Here is a 13,858-nt window from a genome sequence, read left to right as displayed (position 1 = left end):
CATACTATTACGAAACTTACAATTACGTTGCAGCGTATTTCTTATTATTATTTTTCTTCTCATAAAAGGCTTTTTGGCAATGCCCTTGAAAGAAACCATGAAATCAAACCCATGTAGGCCTGGCTCATCGTAAGAGAAGACAAAGGACAAACAGGAGCGTAACGCGAGCCAGGAGCCAGGAGCCAGTAGCCAGTAGCCAGGAGCCAGGAGCCAGGAGCCAGGAGCCAGTAGCCAGTAGCCAGTAGCCAGTAGCCAGGAGCCAGTAGCCAGTAGCCAGTAGCCAGTAGCCAGGAGCCAGGAGCCAGGAGCCAGGAGCCAGTAGCCAGTAGCCAGTAGCCAGTAGCCAGTAGCCAGTAGCCAGTAGCCAGTAGCCAGTAGCGGCACAGCAATGGCACAGCCGTCCGCGTACAGGTGTTAAGGGGCCGTCCATAAATGACGTCACGCGATTTTGGACGATTTTGACCCCCCCCCCCCCCTTCCTCGTCACACGGCGTCACAAAAAATCAGACCCCACCTCAAATATGACGTTACAAAGCTCTGCCCCCCCCCCCCAAAAAACCAAAAAACATGCTTCAAATCGCTTTAAACTATTGTCATTGTAGTGCGTATTTAATGTGGCGCTGCACTCTGATGTTGTAGGAGAGAACATTTATTAAAACGTCTATTTAATTAAGTAGAACGTGTCTATATTTATTTAAAGTTGCGCATTTTTATGTGACGTCACATTTCTCAACCCCCCCCCCCTCGTCACACATCGTCACAAATGTCTGACCCCCCCCCCCCCCAGGTGTGTAACGTCATTTATGGAAGGCCCCTTCGGGTTGAACGATTTGGGGAAAATATCTAATTGCGATTTTTCTGACAGATATTGCCATTTGATTTGCGATAAAAAATAAATGTAAGTCAAGCTTCAGTTCAATATTCACTCTGTAAAAAATTAAAAACATGTGATGGAGCATTACCACATGATACTATCAAAATATGAACTGCTCTATATATTCTAATGCAAGGATGAGACCTTCAAACATATGAATTGCTTCCAACATGTATTCATTAAAATGTTTTTTATTGAAATAGAACAATCAAACAATCAAGTTCAATAAGTAACGTTATAATAATTATAATAAAATTAAACAATTCCAATACGAACGTAATAGGACTTTTCAAATCTCAAAAAATCGCAGCCTTTGCGATTTGCTAATCGCATGGTTTCAAACTGTAATTTCGATTTGAAATCGATCAATCGTTCAGCCCTCGTACAGGTTGCCGAGCCGAGAAGCGCGTCGTGCGGCGTGATCATCGCGTCACTGGCGGCGGGGCGGAGTGGGTCTCCATACGCAGGACGGGACACGCGCACGCATTCCAAATTAACAACCCGAACCGAGATTTCACTCAACGCCGGGGCTTTCGCTTCGTGGCTCTGTGTGCGCGAGTGTGCGTACTGCGCGTAATGAGATTCGTGGCGCATCGACCAGTCATCTCACTCAGTCGACCCATGGCATCCGAGTCTGTCCCGTGACCTCCTGCCAGCGGGTCACTCGACACTTCACGTGGCCTTAAACTGCACAAGCGCCGTGGTGACATCACGGCCACTTTGTGCCGAATGGCGGTTGTTGTGATTCGTAAAGCGTCGGTATACTCGGCAAGAAAGCCATGGAACCCCGGAGCACGTTCGCTGTGTAGATGGAGCGATGAAATCAGCTGTGTGTGGAGGTGCCGGGTGAATCGTTAACAATGCAGGACCCTGACAGATAATGACGGGCTCGGGGAGAACCTTCACCCAGCAGTGGATTAATCATGGCTGATGATGATGGATGATAACGACTACGACCCAGGTATCTGCGACATTCATCGCGGAGACTAAAACCGTCAAAGGGAGGACTCGCTCACATGTTTTGCAGACAATTAACAGTGTTCTGAATGTGCTCTAAAGTAGATGTTAAAGGTCCTTGAGACATCACCGCAAGATATTTTAAGTAGTCCGCTGCATGTCAGAGCCACAAACATGAGACATAAAAACATATCTAAGGAAACAAGAGATCTATCTTTCAAAAAAGACCATCTCAGAAGTGCCGCCACAAAATCCACTACACATGATAATCATTTTCAAGCTGAGATGTACATTTGGCACATGGGTACATTTTTACACTGGCAAGTCACTTGATTAAAGTGCATGTAAGCAAGTGCATTGATACATTCTCTTTTATGAATGTAGAATGTTTCATCATAGCCACTTCCATTTCTTCAACCGAACAGGTATAATAAACGGGGATTATTTATGCGCCAAGCCAGCCCCAATATTACTGCATTATGAAAATGCTGTGAGATTTAATAAAATACACGTGACCATCTCTGGGAACGTACGTACCATGCCTAAGGTAGCTTTCACATTATTACAATAAATACAGCAACATATACGCGAGTATTCTAACAGAGGCAATCGGTAAAGGCCACTTTGCTAAGGCAGCTTATGGAATTTAAAATAATTAAACGCAAGTTTCCGTCGTGAAACGTTTAGTTTAATGAAACCGAAAGTAAAATTGTCAAGTCAAAAAAAGATCGTCAATGAGTCTCTCTGGTCCTAAGCCAAGCGTGGTAATTCCACATTCCTTTCATGGGTGTCAGTCACTCCAAATGATAACCCCTTTCTTGACTCGTCACAAGTCGGTACAGTGCCTGCCCGTTGCATCGACTTCTTGAGAAATGATGGGGCTGAATCGACCCCTCCAATGTGGATGCGAACTCTGGCGCTGCAGATTGTGAGTCAAGCACTCAAACCGACGGGGCCACCCAGTGGGATTGTGAAGTACGTAGTACGTACTTCACAATCCCACTGGGTGGCCCCGTAGTTTATATAAACTACATAGTTTATACTTTAGTTTTCTACGTGGTTGTTGAGTAACTGCAGCTACATATCATTAACATTCCTTTCCTTTGTTACTGCTAATCCCTGCACCCCCCCTTGGTCCTGTTGATCCTGCATAATGCATGGGCATAATATGACTTTGAAACCCCCCCGCCCACCTCCTACGCATTTTCCATGTATATGCTAAATTCCTCTTCATATGCACATTCTTTTGTTAAGGCGCTCTTTCTTCCACCTCCAACGCAGCTTATATATAAGCTCCTAGCTTGGCATTGTCTCATTCTTCACCTGAGGACGGCTGCTTGCGTTGTGGCCGAAACGTCGTGAGAATTGTTTTATTATGTTTTATTTTTATTATTTTATTACTTCCCTTCTACGTGACTTTACCGAAAGAACCAAGAAGATGAATCCCTGCAGTCACGAAAGCTTTAAATCGAATAATTAACAGTAGCTATACCTGTACAAAAGAATAAGGGAAATTATTAATAATTAAATAATTTCTGTTAACTGTTGGAGGGTGTCCCAGATTCTGAGCTGTTCATAGGGATAGATGCATTTATATTAGCAAGATTTTTAGCGTTATAACCAATTCCACTAGGATTTATTATAAAGCTCATAGTCTGAGATACACGTAAACCAAAATTTATTTTCTCTAAGCCACTTTAATCCCAGGATCATGGTCTTTGCCCAAACTACATACGCGTGAAAAAACAAATTGTGGTAACGCGTGTCATTTTTCACGCATCTTTTTTTACGCTCGACAATTTGAAAAATCCTTTTTTTTCGTACACGTTTTAGACGTTCAAGTAGATGTATTTCATGAGGAAAGATGTTACAGCCTACGTGAGATGTAATAACTCATCTGCATCAGAGAGTGGCCGTAACTAAATGAGGCCAGCACCGTTACAAAATAGTTTTCACGGATTAATTCAACCCCTTATATTCAACGTCCTTTACTTCACCAGGTGGAAGTCCATTGACATTCATAATCTACCGGATTGCGAAAGGGAGAATGGGATTTTTTTTAACATAAGAGTGGTTAACCTTTAATGAGTATGGTTACCAGGTCAGGTACCTCAGAAATCTGGGTCTATGGCACATCACCCAATTGACACTCTTTTGTGAATGCCACAGCCCCCCGCCCCCCACCCCCCTCTCGATCGGTGGGTACACATTTTTGCAACCTAATTTTTTTTCGTGGTGGCCAGCGCTCATGGAAACGCAGAAAATTCGACCACGGTTTTAAATGGGTCTACAGACAAGCAGCTATGATGACATACAATTACAAATCTAGAATTACAATGAGGTTGAGAATGGTTCAGACTGACCAGAAAATAAGTTAAGATCATGTAGCAACAATATCCATTTCCCAAATGACAGCTTCTAGCCGGTTGGGGACACGCCTAGCAGTCGTGGTTCGAATCCAGAGGACGCCCTGGTTATTACTGCCGGTGCAATAACCGGAACGATATGCAATGTCTGGATGTTAAAGATCCCCTGACGTTATTCACAAAAAATAGGGCACTTGTGTCCCGGAATCAGAGTCCACATTTTTACCAAATTCGAAAATGACCTGCAAACTGTTTAATTGAGATTATAGAAAGCACCCCCCCCCCCCCCCCCCAGACCGGCGGGCTAAATGCCGCAGGGTCACCCTCGCAAATGAGACCACCCCTCGCTCTCGCGAGTTCTCACCTAGTCACAAAAAAAAAACACTTCCTTACGTGAATGACCTTCGAGTTGCACGTGACATTCCCTCCCCCCTGCCCCCCTTCACGGAATTCAAAGGCACCGAGCAAACCACAGGTCTACACTCCGCAAGCAGCGCTCAGCCAGCAATGTTAAAACAAAAAAAACTTATTAAAATGCCAGAGAGGTAATGCTTGACAATGCAAGTATAAACTTGTCTTCACCGCGACCGCGGATTCATCCTAAACCGCAGGAGAGCATCTCGACACTAGCTCGCTGCCACGACTGCACGCCGACAACAAATCTTATTCTTGAACACCGTCGGAAAGAGGCAAGACGCCACGGCTTAAGTGTCCCAGGGCCTTGCCGGTGCGTGACGTGCGCGTCATCCGGGGCACGCGTCTCTCGGCCACCGCTCGGCTCAAGACATGCAGAGACACGCGTGAATTAAGCCCCAGAGGCTTTAACTAAATACGGATTAAATATACATTTTTCTCAGAAAGCAGACGGTTGGATTGTAAATCCCGGTTGCCTCTTGCTTTGGCGCTTCATTTTAGAATCTGGCATGCTATATTTGACCAAAAAAAAAAACCTGCTCAATGGCTCGAGTGGGAAATGATAAGCACACCGCACTCCATGCGGTAACTGACGATCAACCGTAAAATGTGCATGCTGCTGGGAAATTGAAGCTGCTATCACACTGGCAGGTAAATGCATCAAAATGTTAACGATTGAGATGAACTCATAACTCGAGGAAAATCTTCTGGAAGGAAACGTGCCTTCGTGTGCATACGCGGGAAATGGTGACGGTGGTTTTGCACGCCGCACTACGATCCCACCAAAATAGGTTCGATTCCTGACCCTGTACACAAGAGTGAAGCTCCTCTTATTATCCATGCTGATATGGAGGGGAGGGGGCTGGCATTATGGGCAGATCCTTTTTCCTGTATTATTATGTATTATCTTCTTGGTTCTTTCGGTAAAGTCACGTAGAAGGGAAATAATAAAATAATAACAAATAAAACATCACAAAATTTATTTCTTATTTTTATGTTATTTTTTTATTTTTTCCCTTCTACGTGACTTTACCGAAAGAACCAAGAAGATGAATCCCTGCAGTCACGAAAGCTTTAAATCGAAATGTATTATTTATTAATTTGTAAAAAAGGATGACGATTCCACCACTTGAGTTACTTCTGTTATCCGTACGCGAGTGTAAGTATGTTGAAGTTCTTTAGCACCGTACGTAGCCAACAATGTTAATCAGACGTGCGGGGGACAGACAAACAAACACACAAAAAGCAGTTCTAAAGAAAAGAGTTTTTAAAAATTGTAAAAAGTGCCCAGTTTCGGTGGCTTCCTAATGTGGCGAACAGGAAGGATGCATATGAGGACAACAGGGATGGTGGGTACTGCAGGATAAGAGGAGTCCCACGATATTGCCAGCAGAATTTCCTAAAAAAACAAATACCTCGCGTAGTATGTGAACCCCAAACCCTAACCCTCCCTTGGTGTGTGAACACTGACACCGAGAAGATACGAGGTGGGCCAGTTGTGTACGGTTCTGGTCAAATCACTGCTGTGCTATGATGGCCTTAATTAGGCACTTGCTGAAAGAGCCCTCTCAAGAAAATAAAATTGTTGAAACGTAAACGCGCACTTTGTGCAAAGAGCTACTGAGAATTCTGCGAGTTCCTGACGAAATGCATTGTGGTCACCTTGTCTTAAGTCACCATCGAAAGTTCTGTTGCTATGGGTTGTGTCTCGTCATTCACGGATTTTTTTTCAGTAAATTGTTCAAAACAGCCACCCGCCATGTAACTATGATTACCAGGGTCCCCCTCAGAAAAATTTTACTTCAGTGGCTTCTGGCCTAATTTAAATAAACTCTGTCACTGTATAACTACAGCAGTCTCGGATACATCAAACAGGCCAGCCAACACACCCTCTCACGCTTAAATGCCGCATATCTCCCGAAGCACAGCAACTGGGGAGGGGGATTAGTTTTACCATGTTTGAAAAGGACTGGAAATTTCCTACACCGAGAGATAAATTACTTGCAGGATTAATATATGAACATAATGAATGCAGCTGCCCCATCAGGCAGATATGCATGACAATGCGAGGTCACGAACAGAGCTCCACTTACACACACGCGGAAAGACAATGATCCCCCGTATAGCCTCAACACACCGTTGGGGCGAGTGCTGTCAGCGAGGACCTATTAAGGCTGGCACGGCACGCTGGGTGGTCACCACCACGCAGAGGTCGCAAACGGGGTTTGATTCCTTACCCGTACCCGGCCGCACCAGGGTCGCAAACGGGTACCCATACCCTACCCGATACCAGACTACCCGTACCTGGCCGGGTACGGATATCGGGTACCCGATTGCGACCTCTGGGATGAAGCCATGTTGCAGGCACGGGTGGGTTGATTCTAGGAACTTAAATTGTGAGAAGAGACAAGACGTTGGGAAATGAGTGACAAACGGTTACTCACCAGTGACTCACGGCCTACCCGTACCCGTATCCGGCCGCACCAGGGTCGCAAACGGGTACCCGTACCCAGCCGGGTACGGGTAGCCGGGTATCGGGTAGGGTACGGGTATCGGGTACCCGATTGCGACCTCTGCCACCACGCCGAGCCGTCCGTATCCCGAACACTGATGTATACGCACCGCACCAAGTACTAATTTAAGGCAGAGTCGACCAAGGGGAGGCACAGGACCAGATATTCATCACCGATGTTCGCCGAGTTCGTAATGCGCTCGTGACCGTGCGACTGCTACCCACACAGCACTGGTAGAGCTCGGCACACCGGTGCACCATGCACAACAAACAACCGCCATTCGCCACTAAGTGGCGTTGACGTCACCACGGCGTTTGTGCCAGGCTATGTGCACTTCAAGGCCACGAGAAGTGTCTAACACGCGCACACACACGCTCACAGAGCAGCCTCTGAGTGCACAACCGTGATGCCACTGCAGAGTGGAAGCCTCTTAGCCAGACGCTGATTAACAGACACCTTCAGAATGATTTATTTCACCTTTGTGATAAAATTGAGCTACTTTCTCCGAAGTTTTGGGCAGCCAGCCAATACAAAAAACTAGTTTTCAAGTGTGCTGCCTTTCATGGTTTTAGCCCCTGTCACCAATATCCATTGTTAATTATTGTTTAGCATTTCTCCTAGGGCACATCCTGGGCTTACAGACCGGGGCGCCGAATAATTCGTACATCCCTGCGGCGGGGTATAGGTTCAGACCGGTATTGGGGTGAAGACGCCCTTGAATCCATGCAATAAAAAGCCCTGCGAGGAAAGTAGGCCATGCAGCTCAGGGGTCAGAGCGGTGACCCTAGGTTCAAATCCAGGTGGCCAGGTGTGGTGGCGTTAACGGTCTCAGCAATGAGTGCTCAAAAAAATATGTAAAACATAAATGTGGCGAGCAGGTAAGGGGGGGGATCTAACAGGGGGAAAATAAGTTGCACTTTACACAGATGCTGACAGCACAGCTGGTAAATAAAACTACTTTGTACATGACCATTCGGTATCGGCACCATGAAATAATTACAAGCGCGTAGACAATGCATGTTTTAAAAGGAGCAGTTTTAAACGCACTTCATTCAGAATTTTGATTTCCTTACCCCCCCGGGGACCTGTGATTACCACGGTTGGCTTCGTACGGCGCCCAAGAAGTGCAACGTACATACATACATACAATGTGATGTTTGCCCACATTCCCCAACTGTGGCATGCCGTTAGTTCTCTTCAAGGAGCCGTTCCAATTACTTAAGCGCTGCCTCGACTTCATAAAAGACACTTATCCACATCTCCCTGCTGGAATCAACAAAACAGAGAGCAGCTGCATACATGGTGCATACATTGGAAGCGACCTCCCCCAGGCTAATTCTGCCAAAAGACAAGAGTGACCAAACATGTCTTTCGCATAAATGCATAATCGAGTTCTCTAATGACATTTAACCCAATCGCATACAGACAAACGCCAGGAAATGCCACGGGGTAAGGATCGAGCGAGACTCACCAATCGCCTTTTTGAAACGTGACATATTTAGATGCAAAATTAAAAACCAAAAGATCTACCGTAAACAATCATCATCGCCGCTCTCACTGCAAAACAATGTCCTTCATGCAGTCTGCATTGAGAGGAAATGTCTCTGAAATCAAAGCGGATACTGCTAAGGGGCGAAGCGTGGCACTGCGCATTCGTTTTCACATGACACGGGGGGAGTGAATAATGAAGTGCACGTTTAATTGAACACTACCATCGGGTGCAGAAGAAGAAAAAAACAACCACATGGGCCACTTTCCAGCTTGGACTCTTGCCCAGCACTGTGGCGGGAACGCGCGAGGGCAGTTTCACCGTCTCAATTCACGTGCATACGCCCAGGTATCAGTCCCCGCCTGCGGGGCAAAGCTGCCACCTGCCAGGGGGACCCCCCTCCCGACCTGACCAAGCGTCAGTAGCATATTGTCGTCAAACCTGCCGAGCTGCTGCCAGTTGGATGCTCCCCCAGCTGGAGCAATTTCAATTGTACTGCACCGATACATTCCTAAAGGTGCAGCCTTGAAATTACTTGCTCATGCCACTGCTGGTGGAAGGGCCCTCTCATACTGATCGTTGGACAGAGGTGGAGGGATTTATACAATTGCACCATTGTTTCATCCAGAGTTGATAAACGGCACCAGGTAAACTGGTAACCGATCGTATGCGATGCGGTTGCATAAAAGATGCGATGTAAAAACGATTCACGCATTACTGCTGTTGTGGTTTAATTAATGGCCAGCGTATAGGCCCAGTTCTTGGGACAGGAGGCCATCAGTCAAACTCGGTATCGTTGTCATCATTAAAACACGCAGCGCCTGCCGAAGCTGCACCGGACGCGGGAAGCCAAGTGGCGGTCACACGAAGACGGTTCACGACTGGCTCAAGACCACCCAACAGATTTGAGCGGCAACTCAACGCTCGCTTGTGTTATTGCAGTGAAGAACCTCCTCCTTGTTGTTTTACTTAGTCGGAGATGCCCACCACAGAAAGCAAAAATCCCAGGGGGGGGGCTCCAGCGCCTTAAGTCTATCACGAGCATCTGCAGCGAGGGGAAAACGCGGAGATATTAGATGTCTTTGTACATTTGGGTTGTAAGTGTCCGTCATACCTAGGGACGTAAGCAGAGGGTTAAGAAGTGTGTTGCATGAGAAGGGAGGCTCGGTGCGAGGTCACATGACCCACTCCACCAGAGGAGAAAGGTCAACTTTCGTGTGTTCAGAGGCAGGTGTTGGAAGTAGTGATTTCATCCTGTTATCTGGAATGAAAACTGTCCCCTGCATAATGACAATTTATACCGAGGCTGGACACCGCAATTAGACACTGTGGTTTTTGTGACTTGTGTCAGTCCAACTTATCAAGAAAACTATTAAACAAGCTTGTATATGCGTATGACCTTTCAATGCAGGTGCATGCAGAAGGGCGAGATATATTTCCCGCACCTACGATTAGCACGGTTTGGCTATGCACTGTACATTTTGAGACAAGACGGAGTGTAAGCAACAAAAGTTTTAAATTACAAAATCGAAGCAAATGCGAATCGTTGACTCTTGCTTGAAGAGGAGGGGGGGGGGTGATGAGTGTAACACATGCGTCGAAGGGCCGATCACCTAGAAAGGCGTGCGGATCGCACTCAGAAGAGGGGGCGGCCAAGAGGAAGAGCCATCAAACCACATGGGGCATAACTAGAGTTGTGCCGATCTTGGCAGAAGGGGCCAAAGGCGAGAGGTGCGGGTAGCGTCAACGACATCAGCCATGACGTAGCCCTTGATCTTGGCGCAGGGAATCACGGGCTCCATCCGTCACCCTAGGATGCCCAAGAGTTTGTATCGATACAGAAGATGACAGATGAGGGAAGAAAAAAGCACCGTCACTCTGCCCACTCGTGCAACCCTTGACCACGAACCATAAACACAGAGCAATCACCACTTTAAAAACACAATTTTAAGTAATGCTTTTGACATGGCCCGTGATTATATTAATTGCTTAAGAGCAAGCAGAGGTCACTCTTGCCAGTGAGAGACGGGGAACAGCGGGGGCAGTGCAAAAATTTGACACAGTCCCTAAAGTCTTTCATTTAATTCGCCCAACGAAAGGAAAAGACTTATAGCTTCATCAAAGTGCATTATTTCCGTCAGATTTGTCAACGCGATTACTTGGCTCATTGAGCCGGTTTGCCCGTTTCCCGATGACAGCCCTAAACAAGTGGTGGAAATTCAACAATCCTCTGGCAAGGATGACATAAGTAGTCTATCCAGTGGCTGACAGCCGTTGACTTTTACACCAAGTACCATATTTTAGCAACCCTGGAGTGATGATGGGCCGAGTCAGCCCCCAACCAGGATTTAAACTCGCACCCTTTCGACTACAAATCCTCTCTCAAGCAAGCAGAAGGCAGCTTGCGTTTTACTTCTTTGCGGGGCGGAAGCCACTGGCAGTCCATGATTGTATATGATTGTATAATTGTACTCGTGACATTAAGTCGTGTAATTGTCATACAACTGGCACAACTCGACGCCGAACTGGTGAGAATGCAGAACGCTGCTCGCTCTCACTCCGGTAAACACCTCATTGGGTGGGGGGGGTGTGCTTTACAGCCAGTGTGTGACCTTGACATTTCCTTTCAAACAGAACTACAAATCCAATAAGCCATTGTCAAAAGGTAAGTCGCAGCAAACGGCCCCCCGTCAATGAAAATGCATTCAACATTCATTAGGCTTTTTTTTTTATTTGTGTAAAAACGAAAGATACGCGCTTTCAAAAGAGAGCCACGCTTTCTTGACAAGCTAGTCGTGAATTTAAATCATGTCGGGGAGGTTGTGTGTTCAGGCCCACACTGCGGAGGGATGGAGAGAGAGAGAGACGTTAACTATTGAAACTCCGCTTGTCACGAGGGCAGATTTAATCGCTTTAACTCGTTCACTGCCCAGTCAATTACGTGTCGTGGACATCGCCAATTAAAGTGCGCGCGTTAATTAGCCACGCTGCATCCCCACCCCCCCCGGGGGGGACCCGCAGTGAACAACAACACATTGTTGTCAGCTGTGTCATCATCAATACAGAACACAATGAAAATAGGAAGAAGAAGAAGAAAAAATACGTCAAAGGAGAAAGAGGGGGCAGTTTTACCGGACCGTAAAAAAAAATTCAACTGCGTAATTTGCGCAGAACGGCACGTTGATGTGGGTGGGATTCCCATTATAGTTCACGCGAATCTCTGGCAGGGCCACGCTGCTGGAGAGTGGAGTCGTGGCGTGCACACACACACACAAATGCATGCCCACTCCGGTTCATCGCTAATTAAAGTGGCTTTACCTGTGCAGCACTGAAGGACAATTTCCTTAAATTAAACGTGCGGTCACATCCCCGCTGAGATATACAAAAAAATCACACGCGCAGAATTGACGGCCAGTCCTGGGTGAGCAATGCAAAAGCATGTATTCATATTCTTAGGTTTTTTCGGTAAAGTCACGTAGGTAAAAAATTCAAATTATAAAAGTGGAACAGTCACAGCACGATAGCTGCAAAAGCATGTGCCAAGATACTAGACTCAGGGTTTTTGTTTGTTTTAACAGCGGCACGCGATGACCTTCTTCCTACCAATGATGTCACGTCGTTAATGGCAATAAAAGCCGATAATTACGCAGATGTTGCGGTAATAAATGTACCGCATGGGCGATAGCCAACTCTCCGCACTCAAGCGACGCAAAAACTCTTGGTTGATATCCACTTTCAATTCCTCTTTAGGTGCTAATGCGGCCAATGCGACTGGGTCTGAAATGCGAAAACCACTTCCGCCTTTGTAACATCAACGGCTCGTGAACATTTTCGCGTTTAAAACCCTCGCAACTTTCCCCAAACGCACACAAAAAAAGGAGAAACCAGACCAATCAGAGGCCTTCAAAAAAGCCAGTGGCATCACCAACAAACATTAAAATGCCGGTGCCGCAACGTAAAAACTCACCCTTGGCTTTCTCCCACGAATTCCAGTCGATCTTACTTTGGTTCGCGGCCATGCTACTCAACAGCTGACGGCGGCAGACGGGGACGGAGGGAGATTCTGCAGGACCGCCTCGTCGTGACAACGAGACGCCGCTTCGCCTGCTGCTGATGTTACTGCTGATGATGATGTTACTGCTGCTGCTGCTACTGATGCTCTTGCTACTGATGCTGCAACTGCTGCTGCTTCTGCCGTCACTGCCACTCCCGCTGCTGCTGCTGCAACTGTTGCTGCTGTTGATGTCAGTGCCGCCGTCGTCACCGAAGCTGCTCCTGCTGCTGCAGCTGTTAATGTCGCAGCTAACGTTGTCGTATCGACTACCACTGCTGCTATCGCTATTACTGCTGTTGTTATTGCTGCTGCTGCTGCTGCTGCTGCTGTTGAAGCTTCCGCTGTTATCGGTCGCGTTACTGCGACTGCTGTAGCTGCTGCTGCTGTTGCTGTAGCTCCCTTTACTGCCGCTATTGCAGCTCTCCTCGTCGTTACTGCTTCTGCTGCTGTAGCTGCTGCAGCTGCTGTAGCTTCTGCTGCTGTAGCCGGCGCTGCGGTGAAGCTGCGGGGGCAGCAGCAGCAGCAGCAGGAGGCGTCGCGGGCCCGGGCCGGGTGTCGCGCGGAGCCAGGGGACGCGTCTCACTGCCAGAGCCCCCAGCAAATTGGCAATCATTAATTTACTCAGCGCGCAGACCAGACGAAGGAATGAGTTCGTTCGCGAGCCGCTGTTGTCGCTGCTGTTGTTGTTGCTAATCGCCGCGGTGGTTGTTGTTGTTGTTGTTGGTACCGCTGTCGACTGGCCGCACTGTACACGCCCCCACCCCCGATTTGTATTTTCTAACGCGGATGAGCGGCGGGGCGCCGCCTGATTGGTCGCTCGCGCGCGCGGTCACGTGGCGCACCGCGGGGCCAATCGCGAGCCGCGCGCCAATGGTTTTGCGCTCGCGCCTGCCCATTGGAAGGGCGCGAGTGGGGAGGGGGGAGGGAGGGGGGGGTTGGGTTAAGGGGCGGGGCGGACGGGGGTTAGGGGGGTGAGGAGGGGGTCGGGAGTGAGGGGGGGGCGGGGCTTAGGGAGGGGGTGGGGTGAAGGGGGGAGGTGAGGAGGGGGTCGGGGGTGAGGGGGGGGTGAGTGGGGGGGGGGTGACGAGGGGGTGGGGTTAGGGGGGTGAGAGGGGGGAGGTGAGGAGGGGGTCGGGAGTGAGGGGGGGGGTGACGAGGGGGGGCGGGGTGACGAGGGGGTGGGGGTTAGGG

The 13,858-nt window shown here is 48.0% G+C and overlaps 1 protein-coding gene across 3 annotated transcripts in view; it reads right to left on the bottom strand.

The window, feature by feature from the left end:
- LOC133341281 (ADP-ribose glycohydrolase MACROD2-like) overlaps window positions 1-13,447 on the bottom strand; it is a 182,832-nt gene extending 169,385 nt beyond the window's left edge. For all 3 annotated transcript variants that reach the window (XM_061549788.1, XM_061549789.1, XM_061549790.1), the window contains exon 1: window positions 12,581-13,447. In XM_061549788.1, the coding sequence (XP_061405772.1) occupies window positions 12,581-13,280 (700 nt within the window). In that variant the 5' untranslated portion in view covers window positions 13,281-13,447. The remainder of the gene's footprint in view (window positions 1-12,580) is intronic.
- Between the last annotated feature and the right edge of the window lie 411 nt (window positions 13,448-13,858).

The sequence above is a fragment of the Lethenteron reissneri genome, chromosome 11, assembly GCF_015708825.2.
Source record: "Lethenteron reissneri isolate LAM-NWPU_2019-01 chromosome 11, ASM1570882v1, whole genome shotgun sequence".
NCBI lineage: Eukaryota > Metazoa > Chordata > Hyperoartia > Petromyzontiformes > Petromyzontidae > Lethenteron > Lethenteron reissneri.
Note: the sequence above shows the minus strand (reverse complement) of the source record. Positions and strands in the feature narration are given on the sequence as shown.